Raw genomic sequence first — 13,519 nt, 5'->3', positions numbered from 1 at the left:
CAAGCTCAAATCTCTCTATGTTTTTCTTCCCTCAAGATTGATTTCTGGATGGCTGATTGATGAAAGGCCAAACCTTTTCTCCTTTCCTTGATGCAGAGTTTTTGGAATTCCTCACATTTCCTTTCCCTCCAGCCTTCCTAAAGTTATAAGAACCTGTCAGGAGGGATGCTGAAGCAGCTGCTGCTTTCGTGATTGAATTTGGCACCTTCTATGTCTGCATTCTGTAAGGAAGAAAGACAGAAATTAGTTCTTCCCTGTTAAGCATGAACAAGGGAGAAACTGGAGGAGTGCTCCCAAAGAGATTGCAAAATGTGGTTTCTTTAGGATTTGAGAGGGTTACATAATGAACACCCACTTTAGTGGGTCTCCTTGTGAGATCCCAATGGCTTATTGTAAAGCCATACAAATTTTCTGCAAACCAAACAGTATTATTGTGATTTTAGGTTTGCAACTCAAAGATGCAAAATGCCTTCAGTGTTAAAGCAAAGGAATACAACAAACTAAAGGCAAAAGGAAATGTATACTTGGAGCATTTACAGAAGAGAAGATGTAAGGCACAGGGAGAGAGAGGCAGTGTGCTGATTGCCATTACTGCAAAACTCCTTGGGTGTTCCACAAACTAAATATAAGAAACTGCAGGGTATATACCATGGTAATATTATCTAGATGCAATGGAAAATTGGAATGCTGCAGGAGCAATCAGTTACAAAAACAATAGAAACTTTTTTGTTTAGAAAAACTTAAACAAACCCATCAGTTGTTGCAGCTTGATCAGAAAAATCTTTTTCTTTCCAGGCAGGGTAGAGCAACCATTACCTGTGCAGAACTTATTTTGAATTGGAAATAACTGATAGGGAGGATCCTGCAAAAATCCCAGTAGCTGCCTTCAGGCTGTATAGTATCAGTGATGTGCGGTATGAAAAATGTTTCAGTTCTTTTGGGTCACAACTAAGGCACTACTGGGAGAAAGTATTTTTGTAGCAGGTGGAAGACAGGATTTAGTTGATCTTTTCTAAAGCTGATTTTGATAATCTGAGAGCTGAGAAAGAGCACAGCAGTAACTTGCATAACATCTTTCATTAAAAAAAAGAAGAAATTTGTGTAACATCTTGAAAATATTTCTGCAGTGCGAAATGTCATGCCAGGTATTGTCCTTGTTCTTTCCTTCAGTTCACGTGGTTTTGTGATTTCACTTGAGTGTACTTCCATAAGCTTTGTCATATGACTGCAGCCATCGTCTCTGATCTATTGTCATCACCAGGATTAATTAATGAGTTTGAACTCATCTTGTTGCTGGGAATTTTCTACAAATTCAGTTGTACCAACAGAGAGATTAAAAAAGCAGCAGTTTTCAGGCCCTAAGGCTGAGCATACTGCATCTGCAATGAAAAAGGTGCATTGCATTTGGTCTATGTGTTTAGGTAGCGTGGTTATAATAGGCTATTCTGACATTTGGCTAGTTTTCAAGTTAGTAAACTTTATTTCTAAGTAAATAAATTTATTTTTCCCCTCCCTTCATGCTAATGATTATTTTGAGAGAGAAATGTTGGGTACTAAACCCTAAGCAATGTTTTTGTCTGTATTTTGACAGAAGAGCCACATTTTTCTTGTCATTAGATTTTGAAGAACTGTTTCTACATCTCACAGTTCTCCCTTTCCTCCAACTGCTTTCCATGGCTCTGCTGCTGTTTGCTTGTCTCCCAGAGAGGTGGAGAGGAGGCATTTTGGGGTTTGTAGTCAAGTAAACATGGTCTTCAGCTGCCTTATGCAGTTACTGTCTTGACGTTGGCCAAGGTGTCACAGAGGAAAATAAAATGAGTGTTTGCAATTACATATTAAATTTGTATTAGTCCCTAGTGTTTAGTATATGATAACATTCAAAAATAGTCACGCAGCAGCTACCAAGCTCACATGCATCAGCCAAGTTGCCTAGATTCTCTGCACCTGTGGGGAAATAGGCTTCTGTCTGAACCAAACCGAGAAGAGCCATTTCTGCGTGGTGGGGGTCAAAGCATACCTTTCATTTTGCCGTTGCAGCTGTTCCTACCTATATGAGTTGGAAGGTCTCAGATGTGAAAAAGACAGTGCCACTCTGCCTCTGGATTACTTTTTTTCCCCACTTGAAGGCTGTGTCTAAGTCATATTGTTCTTCTATATGGCAGACCAATACATTCCAGTCTTCCGTTTAGGCTTGTGTTAAAAATGCTGGCCTGAAATGCCTGATGCTTCCTTCTTTTCTGTATGTTCACATGCTTACTCCTGAGTACCAGATGCAAGAGTAAGATAACAAAAAAGGAATTTCTTAGGATGAGTCTTTTGTTTCTTGGTGTGTTCCTCACCTGCACAACACTCGGCACTCTGCTGACCTGTTCAGGAAAACAATCTAAAGATTGCAGAAGTTTCTGTCAACCGATTGATTCCTTGCAGTTTCCTCTGGATACTCAGGCCATTTGTTAATATTTCATGCAGACAAGGTGGGAATGAGACTTACTGATGAAAGGAATTAGATGTGTTTAAATAATGCATCTGAGATTGGCCTGTGAAAGAAATTTAATTATTGAGATGTTAGGTAATAAGAACTAGGGAGAATTCTTGGTCCCTCACAGTGCTTTCAAATACACTTCAACTAAAATTGGCTTCTTACAAGCTTGCCTATGAGTTTGTGTTTATCAAATCAGAAGGCATTATACTGTAATCTGCCAGAGGTCATTTATATGATCTTTGTCCTCTGATGCATAACACTTATATAGCTTGCTTCACAAATATTTGTTTGACCTGCCATTGATAACTGCTGCTGAGAGAGTTTCTACAACCTCTTCAAATAGTATTAATTGTATTAAATTAATTTGTATGCTACCCAGTGCAGGTGCAGGGAGCAACTTATTGTTTTTATTTTATTCAAACCTTTCTTGATTTTTAATGTTTTAACATTCTTTTTGTCCAGGAATTAAATTTCCCTTGTGGTTCTAGCCTTTCTTGCCCCCCTTTTTTTCCCCCTTATCAAAGTTTGCATTTTCTGAGGCCTCTTATTTGGATTCCTGTTTTCTGGCTTCTTTTTAAGTTATCTAGCTTCTTTTAAGTTGTGGTAAATCAAACCAGAAGCTGCTTCCTAAGTGAAATCATCACATTGTGCACATCTTAACCAATGTAGTCATGTGAAGAAGAAAATATTCCTGGAAATGTTAAATTTTTCTTGTTGAATACGTTTGAATCCATCTATGTTCCACATAGGTGGGGCTTTGTTGTCCTTCTCCTTGGCATTTCCTGATGAGAATTTAAGAATATGGTTTTGAGAGCTGGCATTTGTATGCAAATACATGCAGATGTAGCATGACAGTGTTTTTTTCTTTAGGGATTCTGGATGTTTTGCATTAACAAAAATAGCAGAGTACTCTGTGTGCACACTAGTGCCCTCTCCCTTGGATGCTGCACAAAACCAAAACACAAGAAAGTGCAGCCAACACTTTGCAGCCTCGCTTGCTGAGTAGATTTCTCCTGACCGTAATTTACGGAGCAGTGCACAGACTTGGGTACTGTTTGAATGCATTTTCATCTTTATCTGCTGCACTTTCCTCCTTTTCCTAGGCCTTTACTACAGTGTATTTAGGAATTCATTGTCTCAAGGTTTCTCTCTACTTCTATTTTTTTGAGTCTTGGCTGTGCTTTCCAAAGTAAATTTGCTCAGTCACTTTTTCTTTATTACATTATCACCCTACCTGCCAGAGTAAGACTGTGAGATGCACATATTTAAATAGCCACTTAATTGTTTTCTCTGTGTTTTCTTGGTAATTTCTGTATGCTGTGTATTACCCCACAGTCTAATATTAAAAATGCCAGTTGCCTGTTGTTTGCAAGATGTGTAATCTTAAAATAACACAGAGTGGTAATAGTCTGGAGCCTGATACTGGTAAATAACACAGAATAGAGTGAAAAACAGAACTTTAAAATAATTTTTTGGTTAAAAAAGTCTTTTCTGTAGATAAAAATGGCTTCTTCTACAGCCTTTCAGCCTATCAGAAATGCCAAGTTTGTGTCTTTGCTTGGTAGTTACATAATGTTGTCTCTGCAAAAGGTATTATTTCTGCATTTCCTAACAATCTAGTACAAAATTGACCTATTGTGCTTATAGTTGTGAAACAGTAGGGAGCACCTGTAGTGTAGTCTCATATTTATACAGCACTTTCATGTTTTCTGACAGCCTGCTTTCTTTAATAAAAAACAACAACCCCACACCTGCAAACTTGCAGATTAAAAAAGACTGAGGCTGAAGCACGTCAATCCTGAATGCCATTTAAAATCTTGACTGTCTTTCTGTGCACAGGTGTAACCTTCCTCCTCTATCCAGTGAATACAGCAAGGACGTTGGATCGAAAACACAGCTGGTGACTGCAAATCCCAGTATAATTCAGAAAAGGTAGAGAGCATGTTTTTCCTTCTCCGATCAGGGAAACAAAAAGAAAAATGCTTCATCTGTGTTATGGGTATTAGTGCATCAGAGTTGTGTTCTTAATGATCTTCTGGACCTGGAAAAGGATCTATAAACTATGGCATAGGCAGTACTTTGGCATTAGGTGAAATAATACAAGACTAACCCCTGATCCTTTCACTGCAAGCAGGGAAACTTAGGGAAGCTGGCTTTTACAGAGTTATTTTGATTACCAGACTCCCCTCAGTACTTCCAGCTCCCTCCCTTTACTGTGCACTGGTCATGTGCCAGAGGTGCTTGGCTGCTTCCAAGCTAAGCATGTACTGATGAGTGGCCCAAACTACTCTGCAGGTCAGGTCAGTTGGCTACTGCATCCCACAGCAAACGAAGATATTAATTTGGGTTTCTCTTTGCTTCACCACTGATAACTTCAGGGTCCTTGCTGTCTTTGTATTGTTTGATACTGACTTATGGGTACAGAAGTGTCTAGGGTGGAACTGATCAACAGGTTGTTATCTTACAAGCCTTACTTTCCTGAGAAACTGGGACAAAATTTTGTTATGCGAGTTGGTTGGAATTTTCCAAATGTCAGTAGCTGATAAGAAAATGGAAGGGGAGGGGAAGGGGAGTCAATGTCATCTCTCTGATTTTGCCTTCTTGAATTTTAATTGCTATGTTATTTGTGTATCACCCAGAATGACGTAGGCTGTTCTCAGTCAGAACAAGATCTGGTAGTAACCTGCCATGTTCACTGAAAAGCACAGAGGGAAAAAAGGCATAAACTGAGGGGATGAACAGAAAATTCATAAAGGCATAAATAAATGTATAATGCAGGTACTGGGAGGTGAAGGATTGTGAAAAGAAGCAAAGCAGGGAAATAAAATGAATAATAGAAAGCCAGGTGTTTTAAAAAGAAGAAAGGCACAGACTTGGAAATGGATGTTTGATGGTATTTAAATGTAATATATTTCCTCTCTATCATGAATTGAAGGGTTCTCTAGTTCTGTGTGTGATAAAGATGACAGTCTTGGGCAGAGTAGAAAAGAGAGGGTGAGCAAGAGCGAAATGGAGTAGTAATCAGCTTTAAGAGCTGATTCCAGGCAGAGAGTGTCTGAACAGGAGAAGGGAGAGAAGTGCTTGTGGGATGAGATCAAAGCAAACCAAGCAGAATTGGCAGAGGATGACACCAGGTGCCAGGCAAGAAAGAGCTGCTCAGGGCCTGAAGATGGGGAATCTGAAAATACTGTAGGATGTAGATGGCTAACGAGGCTGATTTAAAAAGTGTTATTTGTTGGCCAGAACACCCCATCAAGGAAAGCAGATCAGTTTGGCCATGGCATTTTGAATAAAATGGAGCAGTGTGAAACATGAAGCTTCCAAAGTACTTCGCAGCTGTCAAGGCAAAGGGTTGTTAAATTCATGGATATCTATTTTGCACACACCCCTCAACAAGGCCTAGCATGGAACGCTCACTGTACTTACTATTTTTGAATAGAAGAGGAAAAGAGTTTTTTAGGGATATTGCAGGGAGACTGAGAAGTTACGCTAGAGAGACTGTGGAGTTATCCAGAAAGAAGGAAGGGAAGGAGTGAGCAGATGGTTGAAGAAGCAGATGGAGAGACCGAGATGCTATTTTGTGAGAAGGGGATATCACAAGGAGGAGTTGCGAGGGGTGCGGGGAAATGGGAAAATAGATAGGGAGGAAGGGATAGATGAAGGAAACGGGATTGTGGGCAATGTCAGCTTTCAAAGTGAGTGGACGATAAATGGGATGCAAGACCTTTGAGAAAGTAATGTGGGATGTATATGGCTATGTATTGATTAGGAGGAGATCTACAGCCAGTGACTGAGAAAGGCACAGACAAAAATTCATACTGCTGAAAATTGGCAGAAGCCTCTTCTGAGGCTTGGAGCTCTTGAGAGATCTGACACTTTGCTTCCTCTGCCTTGTCAGGAAGAATTTTAGGGTTGTTTTTTTTTAAGATAATATTTTACTGAGGTTTCCTGTATGCTGTCCAAACTCATTATTTTACCTCCTGTGTGTTAAGTTAGAGTTGGAAAAAAAAGGTTAAATCTTGGAAATTAAAATAGAAAAAAAGACTGCTACTCTGTAAACAAATAATCAATTTCTATGGAAAGAAGCTTTTTAAGGAATTAAGCTTGCTCTTAAGACCAGACTTCCATGTAATTCAAGGACATTTAGATTAGTGACTGATATTTATCTCTTTCTATGCTATAAGTTAACTAGCTTCACATAATGTTATTATTCATTATCATTCTTCCCCTCTCCCCTTGTCCTTACTTTGAGTAGATTGATATTGATGGGGCTTGACATCTCAATTATCTCTCAAGTGTGTTAAGGCAGATTTAGTGAATTGGTTCTGCAACATCATTCATGGCTTCTAAAAGATTTATCCTTACCAGATAATTGATGATGAGGCATGTTGGATAGGGCAAAGTTTTCATACCAGGGATGTGAAGACAGTTTTCTGTGTTGTTTTAAACCCAGAATTATTGCCTTTAGAAAACAAAATTGTTGGTGGTAATTACTGCAGAGTGATATCTGAGCTACCACCGTTTCCCTCTAGGTTTACAGCCGTAGGATGGGAGACTCAAGATTTTCATCTCGGAGTACATTGACTTTAGAGATAACTTCTAAACACTGCTTTTTGCAGAACATAGAGATCAAGTTCTTACTTTGTTTTAAGCAGGAAATGTGACACTGCAGGTAGTACAACTTTCACTTGTAAAATACTGTGCTCAGATGTCATTTGGGTTCGAAAAATGATGAGGAATTTCCTACGGTACTTTGCTTCATATAATACAGGAGTAATGAAAATTAATGTGTTATGATAGAAATTTCCGTGGCTGACCAGGAGGATGCATGATGACTGCCCCAGCTGTTTTTCGTTTTCTTTTTTGTTTTTGTCTAAAATATTTCATGGACATCTCCCATCAGTTGCTGTTGGAACTCACTCAGTCCTCTGAGCTGGTGTAAAACTCATTTTTTTCACTTTGCATTCAAAACTTACTTCTCTGTCAATCCCTGGTTTGAGATTGCAGTTGGGATTGAAATGCTGCATAAAGCTATTCCTGGGGCTGCTGTGACCTCTCCCACACTCTACCCCTCAACACTGTTGAGGGACTGCAAAAAGCTTCCTATCTTTGATGTTTCTGGTTCATCCCCCTACCACCCTAGTCAGCTTGGCCTTATCTGTATGGAACCACTTTGTAGGCAGAAGGTTATTCTCTGTTTGTTCTGGGTTTTATTTTCTTTGTGATGTGCCTACAGCCATTCTTAGGCTCTGGGAAAAATCAGCAAGGTTATGCCATTTGCAGTGATTGTTTCTACATTCTGAACACGTCTATAACTATGGAGTGGGACTAGTCAGTGGATTACACATGAATATACAAATAATTAGGTAGTGATTATTTTTGACCAACGGCATAAGATTTTTGACTAAGAAATTTAAAGAGTTACTATTTGGGATGCAGATATTATGTGTTTCTGAAGTCACTGGCTCTCGGCTGTTTCAGAGAAGCAAATTCTAGCAATTTCTTACCATCTTCAGGAGCTTTTGCAAATGTCATATGATAATACTCTTTTCTCTAAACTTTTAATTAAATCTGTAAATAAATGCCATTTGCAGCAATCTTTCTTTCCAGTTGCCATTTGTGCTTACTCAGTCTAATCCATGCACATATATATCGCCATTAATGCAGATATAATAGTCCAAATAGTTGGTTTTCCAGCATTCAGCAAGTTTCCAATTGACTGATGTCTGTTGGTATTCTATTCATTAGCTGTGTAGGTGTTTCTGAAAGGTGTAGAAGTAATGTTATTAGAAAATGGCATGATGCCTATGGTAGCTTTCCTTATTCCCCATAATTCAGCATCAGTATTACTGATAGAAGCCCCTAAGGTCTGTAACACGCACTTCCCAACACTGTCTTTGAGATGTAATCTGATAATTGCTTGAGTTGTGTGAAATTTTTCCCACTTCTCCTTTCAGGGTGCTGTATTTTCTCAGCACTGATGGTGCTGGAAGGAAGGCATGTTGTACTTTGAGGAGAGCGTAAATTCACTTGAATGAAGGCCAGGTCATCCGTGTATGTGTTTAGGGCTTTGGAAGTTACTTTAATTAGACTAATTATGAACATATCTGTGAAATACCTGTGCTGTTATGGACAGGGTGGAGGTGTAGTTGATCCATATTTTTGCTACCATGGCGTTTCTACTAGAGCATGCCCTGTTGCTTTGAATATAGAAATAAGTAAAGGATTAGCTGAGGTGGATGTGGAGATGTGGATATTTTTATTTAATTTTTTATAGTAGAGTCTCTCAAAGTTGTATAACATTGCCAATGGAAATAGCATAACTGAAAATTAACCAGATTTAGAATCAGTCATTACACTTTGCAGCTCAGCATGAACTTCCATCACTGAATGTGAACCTTTTTTTTTTTTGGTATATTAGTTTGCTTTTTTGATTTCTGCAATATTTGGCTAGTTTTTGCTGCATCACATTTCCTGCACTAAAGCAATATGAAGGAATGAGTCTAAAGTCTAACAAATGCAATGATTCTGCTTCTGAGCTTTGAAATGTCAGTTAAATATTGCTGCTGTTTATTAGGTTCCCATGAAATTTGAGTGGGATTAAATTTGCTTTCCAGTTCTTCTTGCATCTTGGAGACAGGTCCTGAAGAAATCTTTGAATCCAGTTGATTTAAGCTGTTAAGAATAAAAAGATGGAACTGAGGCAATTATTTAATTTGATAAAATCTTCCTTAATATTTGATTAAACAAATATACAATATTAAGCTGGTTGTTCACACTCATGAAAATGAGTGGTACATGAGATTTCCTTATGATTATATCTCCAAGTAAAAAGTCCATTCCTAGGTAGTTCCATTTTAATTTGGTACAAAAGATAGAAAAAGAAAGAAAGAAAAAAACTCCCAAAACCCAAAAAACAAAACCAAGTCACCCATAGAGTAAGTTATTGAAGGAAAATACTGCTTGCTCATCTTGTCCTTTCTTTAAGAGTCAGATGATGAGAATATCTTTTATTGTTAAGTCATTTAATCATCAGATTTTAAATATTTCACGGAGGTTCTTATTTCATTCTTGCTATCTGAATATCTCTCAGATTATTTCATTGAGAAGTACTCCAAAGTGATAAGAAGCATTGTTTCCATTCACATTGCAAAACTGTCCTTTTCTGTTTCTCTGCAAAAGTCTGTGAGCATTCATGCCAACAGCAGATGGGTAAAACTACTGGGAAGCACTTCCTTAGGGGCAATGTATACGGAGGTTGCATGAAGCCCCATTTGTTGGTAATCATTATTTTGTCTTGTCTAATACAAAGTTCTTTTAAAAGAAGTTTTAAATTTACTAGCAACTGAAGCCTTGGTTTCTTTCTGTGAGGAACACCTGTTTTTGTCCTCCCTTGAATATAAATGGAAGTGCAGTGATGGGGAACACTTGTCAGTGTTACCACCAGGGCAAAGGCAAAGCCAGGAAAAAAAAGATCCAGACTTTCTTGGCAGCTCTTGTGATTTATTAGCTGATGAACAGAATTGTGGAATTATAACAGTCTGTTGTGATTGATTAGGACAGTTTGATGCTTTTATAGCCATGATTTGACCCCATTTAGTTTGATGGCTTTTATTCTCTTATCCACTTCTTCTCTCCTTTATTTCCAGTGTGGACAGGTTTATAATCTATTTTAGAGTAAGAAAAGTATATAGAAGACTTCGCAGAAATGCTAATCTATTTTGTATTTTCCTCTGCTTTTTACAGATGAGATTTAGATGATTTTTTCTTTGAAAACCTGCAGAGTTTGGCTGCAAAGTCATACATTCACAGGTATAATCAAAATTTAAACTAAATAGAATGCTACCCAGTAATCAAATGTAGAGTCCTCCACATGGGGAAGAATATGTGAAAAACTCTGGGAGCTGCTGGTTAGGTGGCATTTCTGCTGAAAAGATGATGTCGTGTTAGGTCAGTGACTCATCATGGATAGCAATGCCCTACTATTTAGATAGTAGGAAATGCTGTGTTGGGTTATCTAAATAAGTGTAATAAATGAAGGGATATATTTAAGCTCAGCTACAGCCTCAGCTTGTGTACTCTGTTTTAGCCCCATGTGTTCAGAAAAGTCCTCACATCCCAGCCCTGGGGTGTCAAAGTGCAGTGAAGAGCAGGAAGGATCTATGAAGCCTAAGCCCCAAGGAATGGACTGTTGAATCTAGAGGTGTCTCAAAATGTACTAGTGATTTCAAAGAGACATGTCAGTAGCTGTTGATGAGATGAGAAGCAATGGGCTGAAATTTTGGGTTAGGAAAATGAGAATGAGAGAAAAAGTTATTTAATCTGGTAGGAGAGAAGAAGGGAGAAGGAAAGACTGAGGAGAGCTGCAACAGTTTCCCGGGTGTACAGTTATCTAAGGTGGTGGGGGTGAGGACAATACCTTATCAATAAACGCAATTGCTAGATATTAGGAAGAACTTTACAGAGAACTTAGAATCACAGAATCATCGAATAGTTAGGGTTGGAAAGGACCTTAAGATCATCGAGTTCCAATCCCCCTGTCATGGGCAGGGACACCTCACACTAAGCCATATCACCCAAGGCCTCGTCCAACCTGGTCTTGAACACTGCCAGGGATGGAGCATTCACAACCTCCGTGGGCAACCCATTCCAGTGCCTCATCACCCTAACAGGAAAGAATTTCCTCCTTATATCCAACTTAAACTTCCCCTGTTTAAGTTTTAACCCGTTACCCCTTGTCCTATCACTACAGTCTCTAATGAAGAGTCCCTCCCCAGCATCCCTATAGGCCCCCTTCAGATACTGGAAGGCTGCTATGAGGTCTCCACGCAGCCTTCTCTTCTCCAGGCTGAACAGCCCCAACTTCCTCAGCCTGTCTTCATATGGGAGGTGCTCCAGTCCCCTGATCATCCTCATGGCCCTTCTCTGGACTTGTTCCAACAGTTCCATGTCCTTTTTATGTTGAGGACACCAGAACTGCACACAATACTCCAGGCGAGGTCTCACGAGAGCAGGGTAAAGGGGCAGGATCACCTCCTTTGACCTCCTGGTCACACTCCTTTTGATGCAGCCCAGGATACGGTTGGCTTTCTGGGCTGCAAGCGCACACTGCCAGCCCATGTTCATTTTCTCATCAACCAACACCCCCAAGTCCTTCTCCACAAGCTGCTCTGAATCTCTTCTCTGCCCAACCTGTAGCTGTGCCTGGGATTGCTCTGACCAAGGTGTAGGACCTTGGAGTTGTCATGGTTAAACTTCATGAGGCTGGCATCAGCCCACCTCACAAACGTGTCAAGGTCCCTCTGGATGGCATTCCTTCCCTCCAGTGTATCAACCGAACCACACAGCTTGGTGTCATCAGCAAACTTGCTGAGGGCGCACTCAATCCCACTGTCCATGTCAGCGACAAAGATGTTGAACAAGACCGGTCCCAACACTGATCCCAGGGGGACACCACTTGTTACTGGTCTCCAGCCGGACATTGAGCCATTGACCACAACTCTTTGTGTGCGGCCATCCAGCCAGTTCTTTATCCACCGAGTGGTCCATCCATCAAATTGGTGTCTCTGCAATTTAGAGACAAGGATGTCGTGTGGGACAGTGTCGAACGCTTTACACAAGTCCAGGTAGATGACATCAACTGCTCTACCCCTGTCCATCAGTTCCGTAGCCCCGTCATGAAGGCCACCAAATTGGTCAGGCAGGATTTCCCCTTAGTGAAGCCATGCTGGCTGTCACCAAGCACCTTCTTGATTTTTCATGTGCCTTAGCATGCCTTCCAGAAGAATCTGCTCCAAGATTTTGCCAGGCGCAGAGGTGAGACTGACTGGTCTGTAATTCCCCAGGTCATCCATTTTCCCCTTCTTGAAAATGGGGGTTAGATTTCCCTTTTTCCAGTCATCGGGAACTTTACCTGACTGCCATGATTTCTCAAATATGATGGCCAGGGGCTTAGCAACTTCATTCTCCAGCTCCTTCAGGACCCGCGGATGGATTTCATCAGGACCCATGGACTTGTGCATGTTCGGATTTTTAAGATGGTCTCGAACCAGATCCTCTCCTGCAGTGGGCCCAAGGTCTTCATTCTCACAGTCCCTGCATCTGCCTTCCAAGACTTGGGTGGTATGGTCAGAGCCAGTGAAAACCAAGGCAAAGAAGTCATTCAGAACTTCAGCCTTCCCCAAATCCTGTGTAGCCAGTTCTCCCGAGAGCTTCCTGAGGGGGCCTACATTCTCCCTTTTCTGTTTTTTATTTGCTATGTACTTGTAGAATCCCTTCCTGTTATCCTTAATATCCCTAGCCAAGTTTAATTCGAACTGGGCCTTAGCTTTCCTAACCTGGTCCCTAGCTTCCTGGACAACATCCCTGTACTCTTCCCAGGCCGCCTGTCCTTGCTTCCACTTATTATAAGCCTCTTTTCTCACTTGAATTTTCCTCAGGATCTCCTTATCCATCCAAGCAGGTCTCCTGGCCCTCCTGCTGCACTTCCTTCTGGTTGGGATGCAACACTCCTGAGCTTGCAGCAGGTGATCCTTGAATATCAACCAAGAGTCTTGGGCCCCCCTGCCCTCTAGAGCTGTATCCCATGGAACCTTACTAAGCAGGTTCCTGAAGAGGCCAAAGTCTGCTCTTTTGAAGTCCAGGGCACTGAGCTTGCTGCATGCTCTTCTCACTGTCCTGAGGATCTCAAATTCGAGCATCTCGTGATCGCAGCATCCAAGGCTGCCCTGGAGCGTCACATTTCCAATGAGCCCTTCCCTGTTGGTGAGCACGAGGTCAAGCATGGCACCTCTCCTTGTCGGCTCCTCTATTACTTGCAGAAGGAAGTTGTCTTCTACACAGTCAAGGAACCTCCTGGATTGCTTGTGCTGGGCCGTACCATCCTTCCAACAGATGTCAGGGTGGTTGAAGTCACCCATGAGAACAAGGGCCTGTGAGCATGAGGCTTTTCCTATCTGTCTATAGAGTGCTTCATCCACAGGTTCCTCTTGATCAGGTGGTCTGTAACAGATCCCCACAGTAATGTCTCCCATAGCT

At 40.8% G+C, this 13,519-nt stretch overlaps 1 protein-coding gene across 1 annotated transcript in view; it reads left to right on the top strand.

Moving 5' to 3' along the window:
* ST8SIA1 (ST8 alpha-N-acetyl-neuraminide alpha-2,8-sialyltransferase 1) overlaps positions 1-13,519 on the top strand; it is a 118,834-nt gene that overhangs the window by 63,869 nt on the left and 41,446 nt on the right. Inside the window, exon 4 of the mRNA XM_057405196.1 lies at positions 4,322-4,414. Within this exon, the coding sequence (XP_057261179.1) occupies positions 4,322-4,414 (93 nt within the window). The remainder of the gene's footprint in view (positions 1-4,321; positions 4,415-13,519) is intronic.

The sequence above is a fragment of the Pezoporus wallicus genome, unplaced genomic scaffold, assembly GCF_028554395.1.
Source record: "Pezoporus wallicus isolate ANWC-B61680 ecotype Strahan unplaced genomic scaffold, APGP_CSIRO_Pwel_v1 contig_6789, whole genome shotgun sequence".
Lineage (NCBI taxonomy): Eukaryota > Metazoa > Chordata > Aves > Psittaciformes > Psittacidae > Pezoporus > Pezoporus wallicus.
This window is presented reverse-complemented; position numbering and strand designations above follow the sequence as displayed.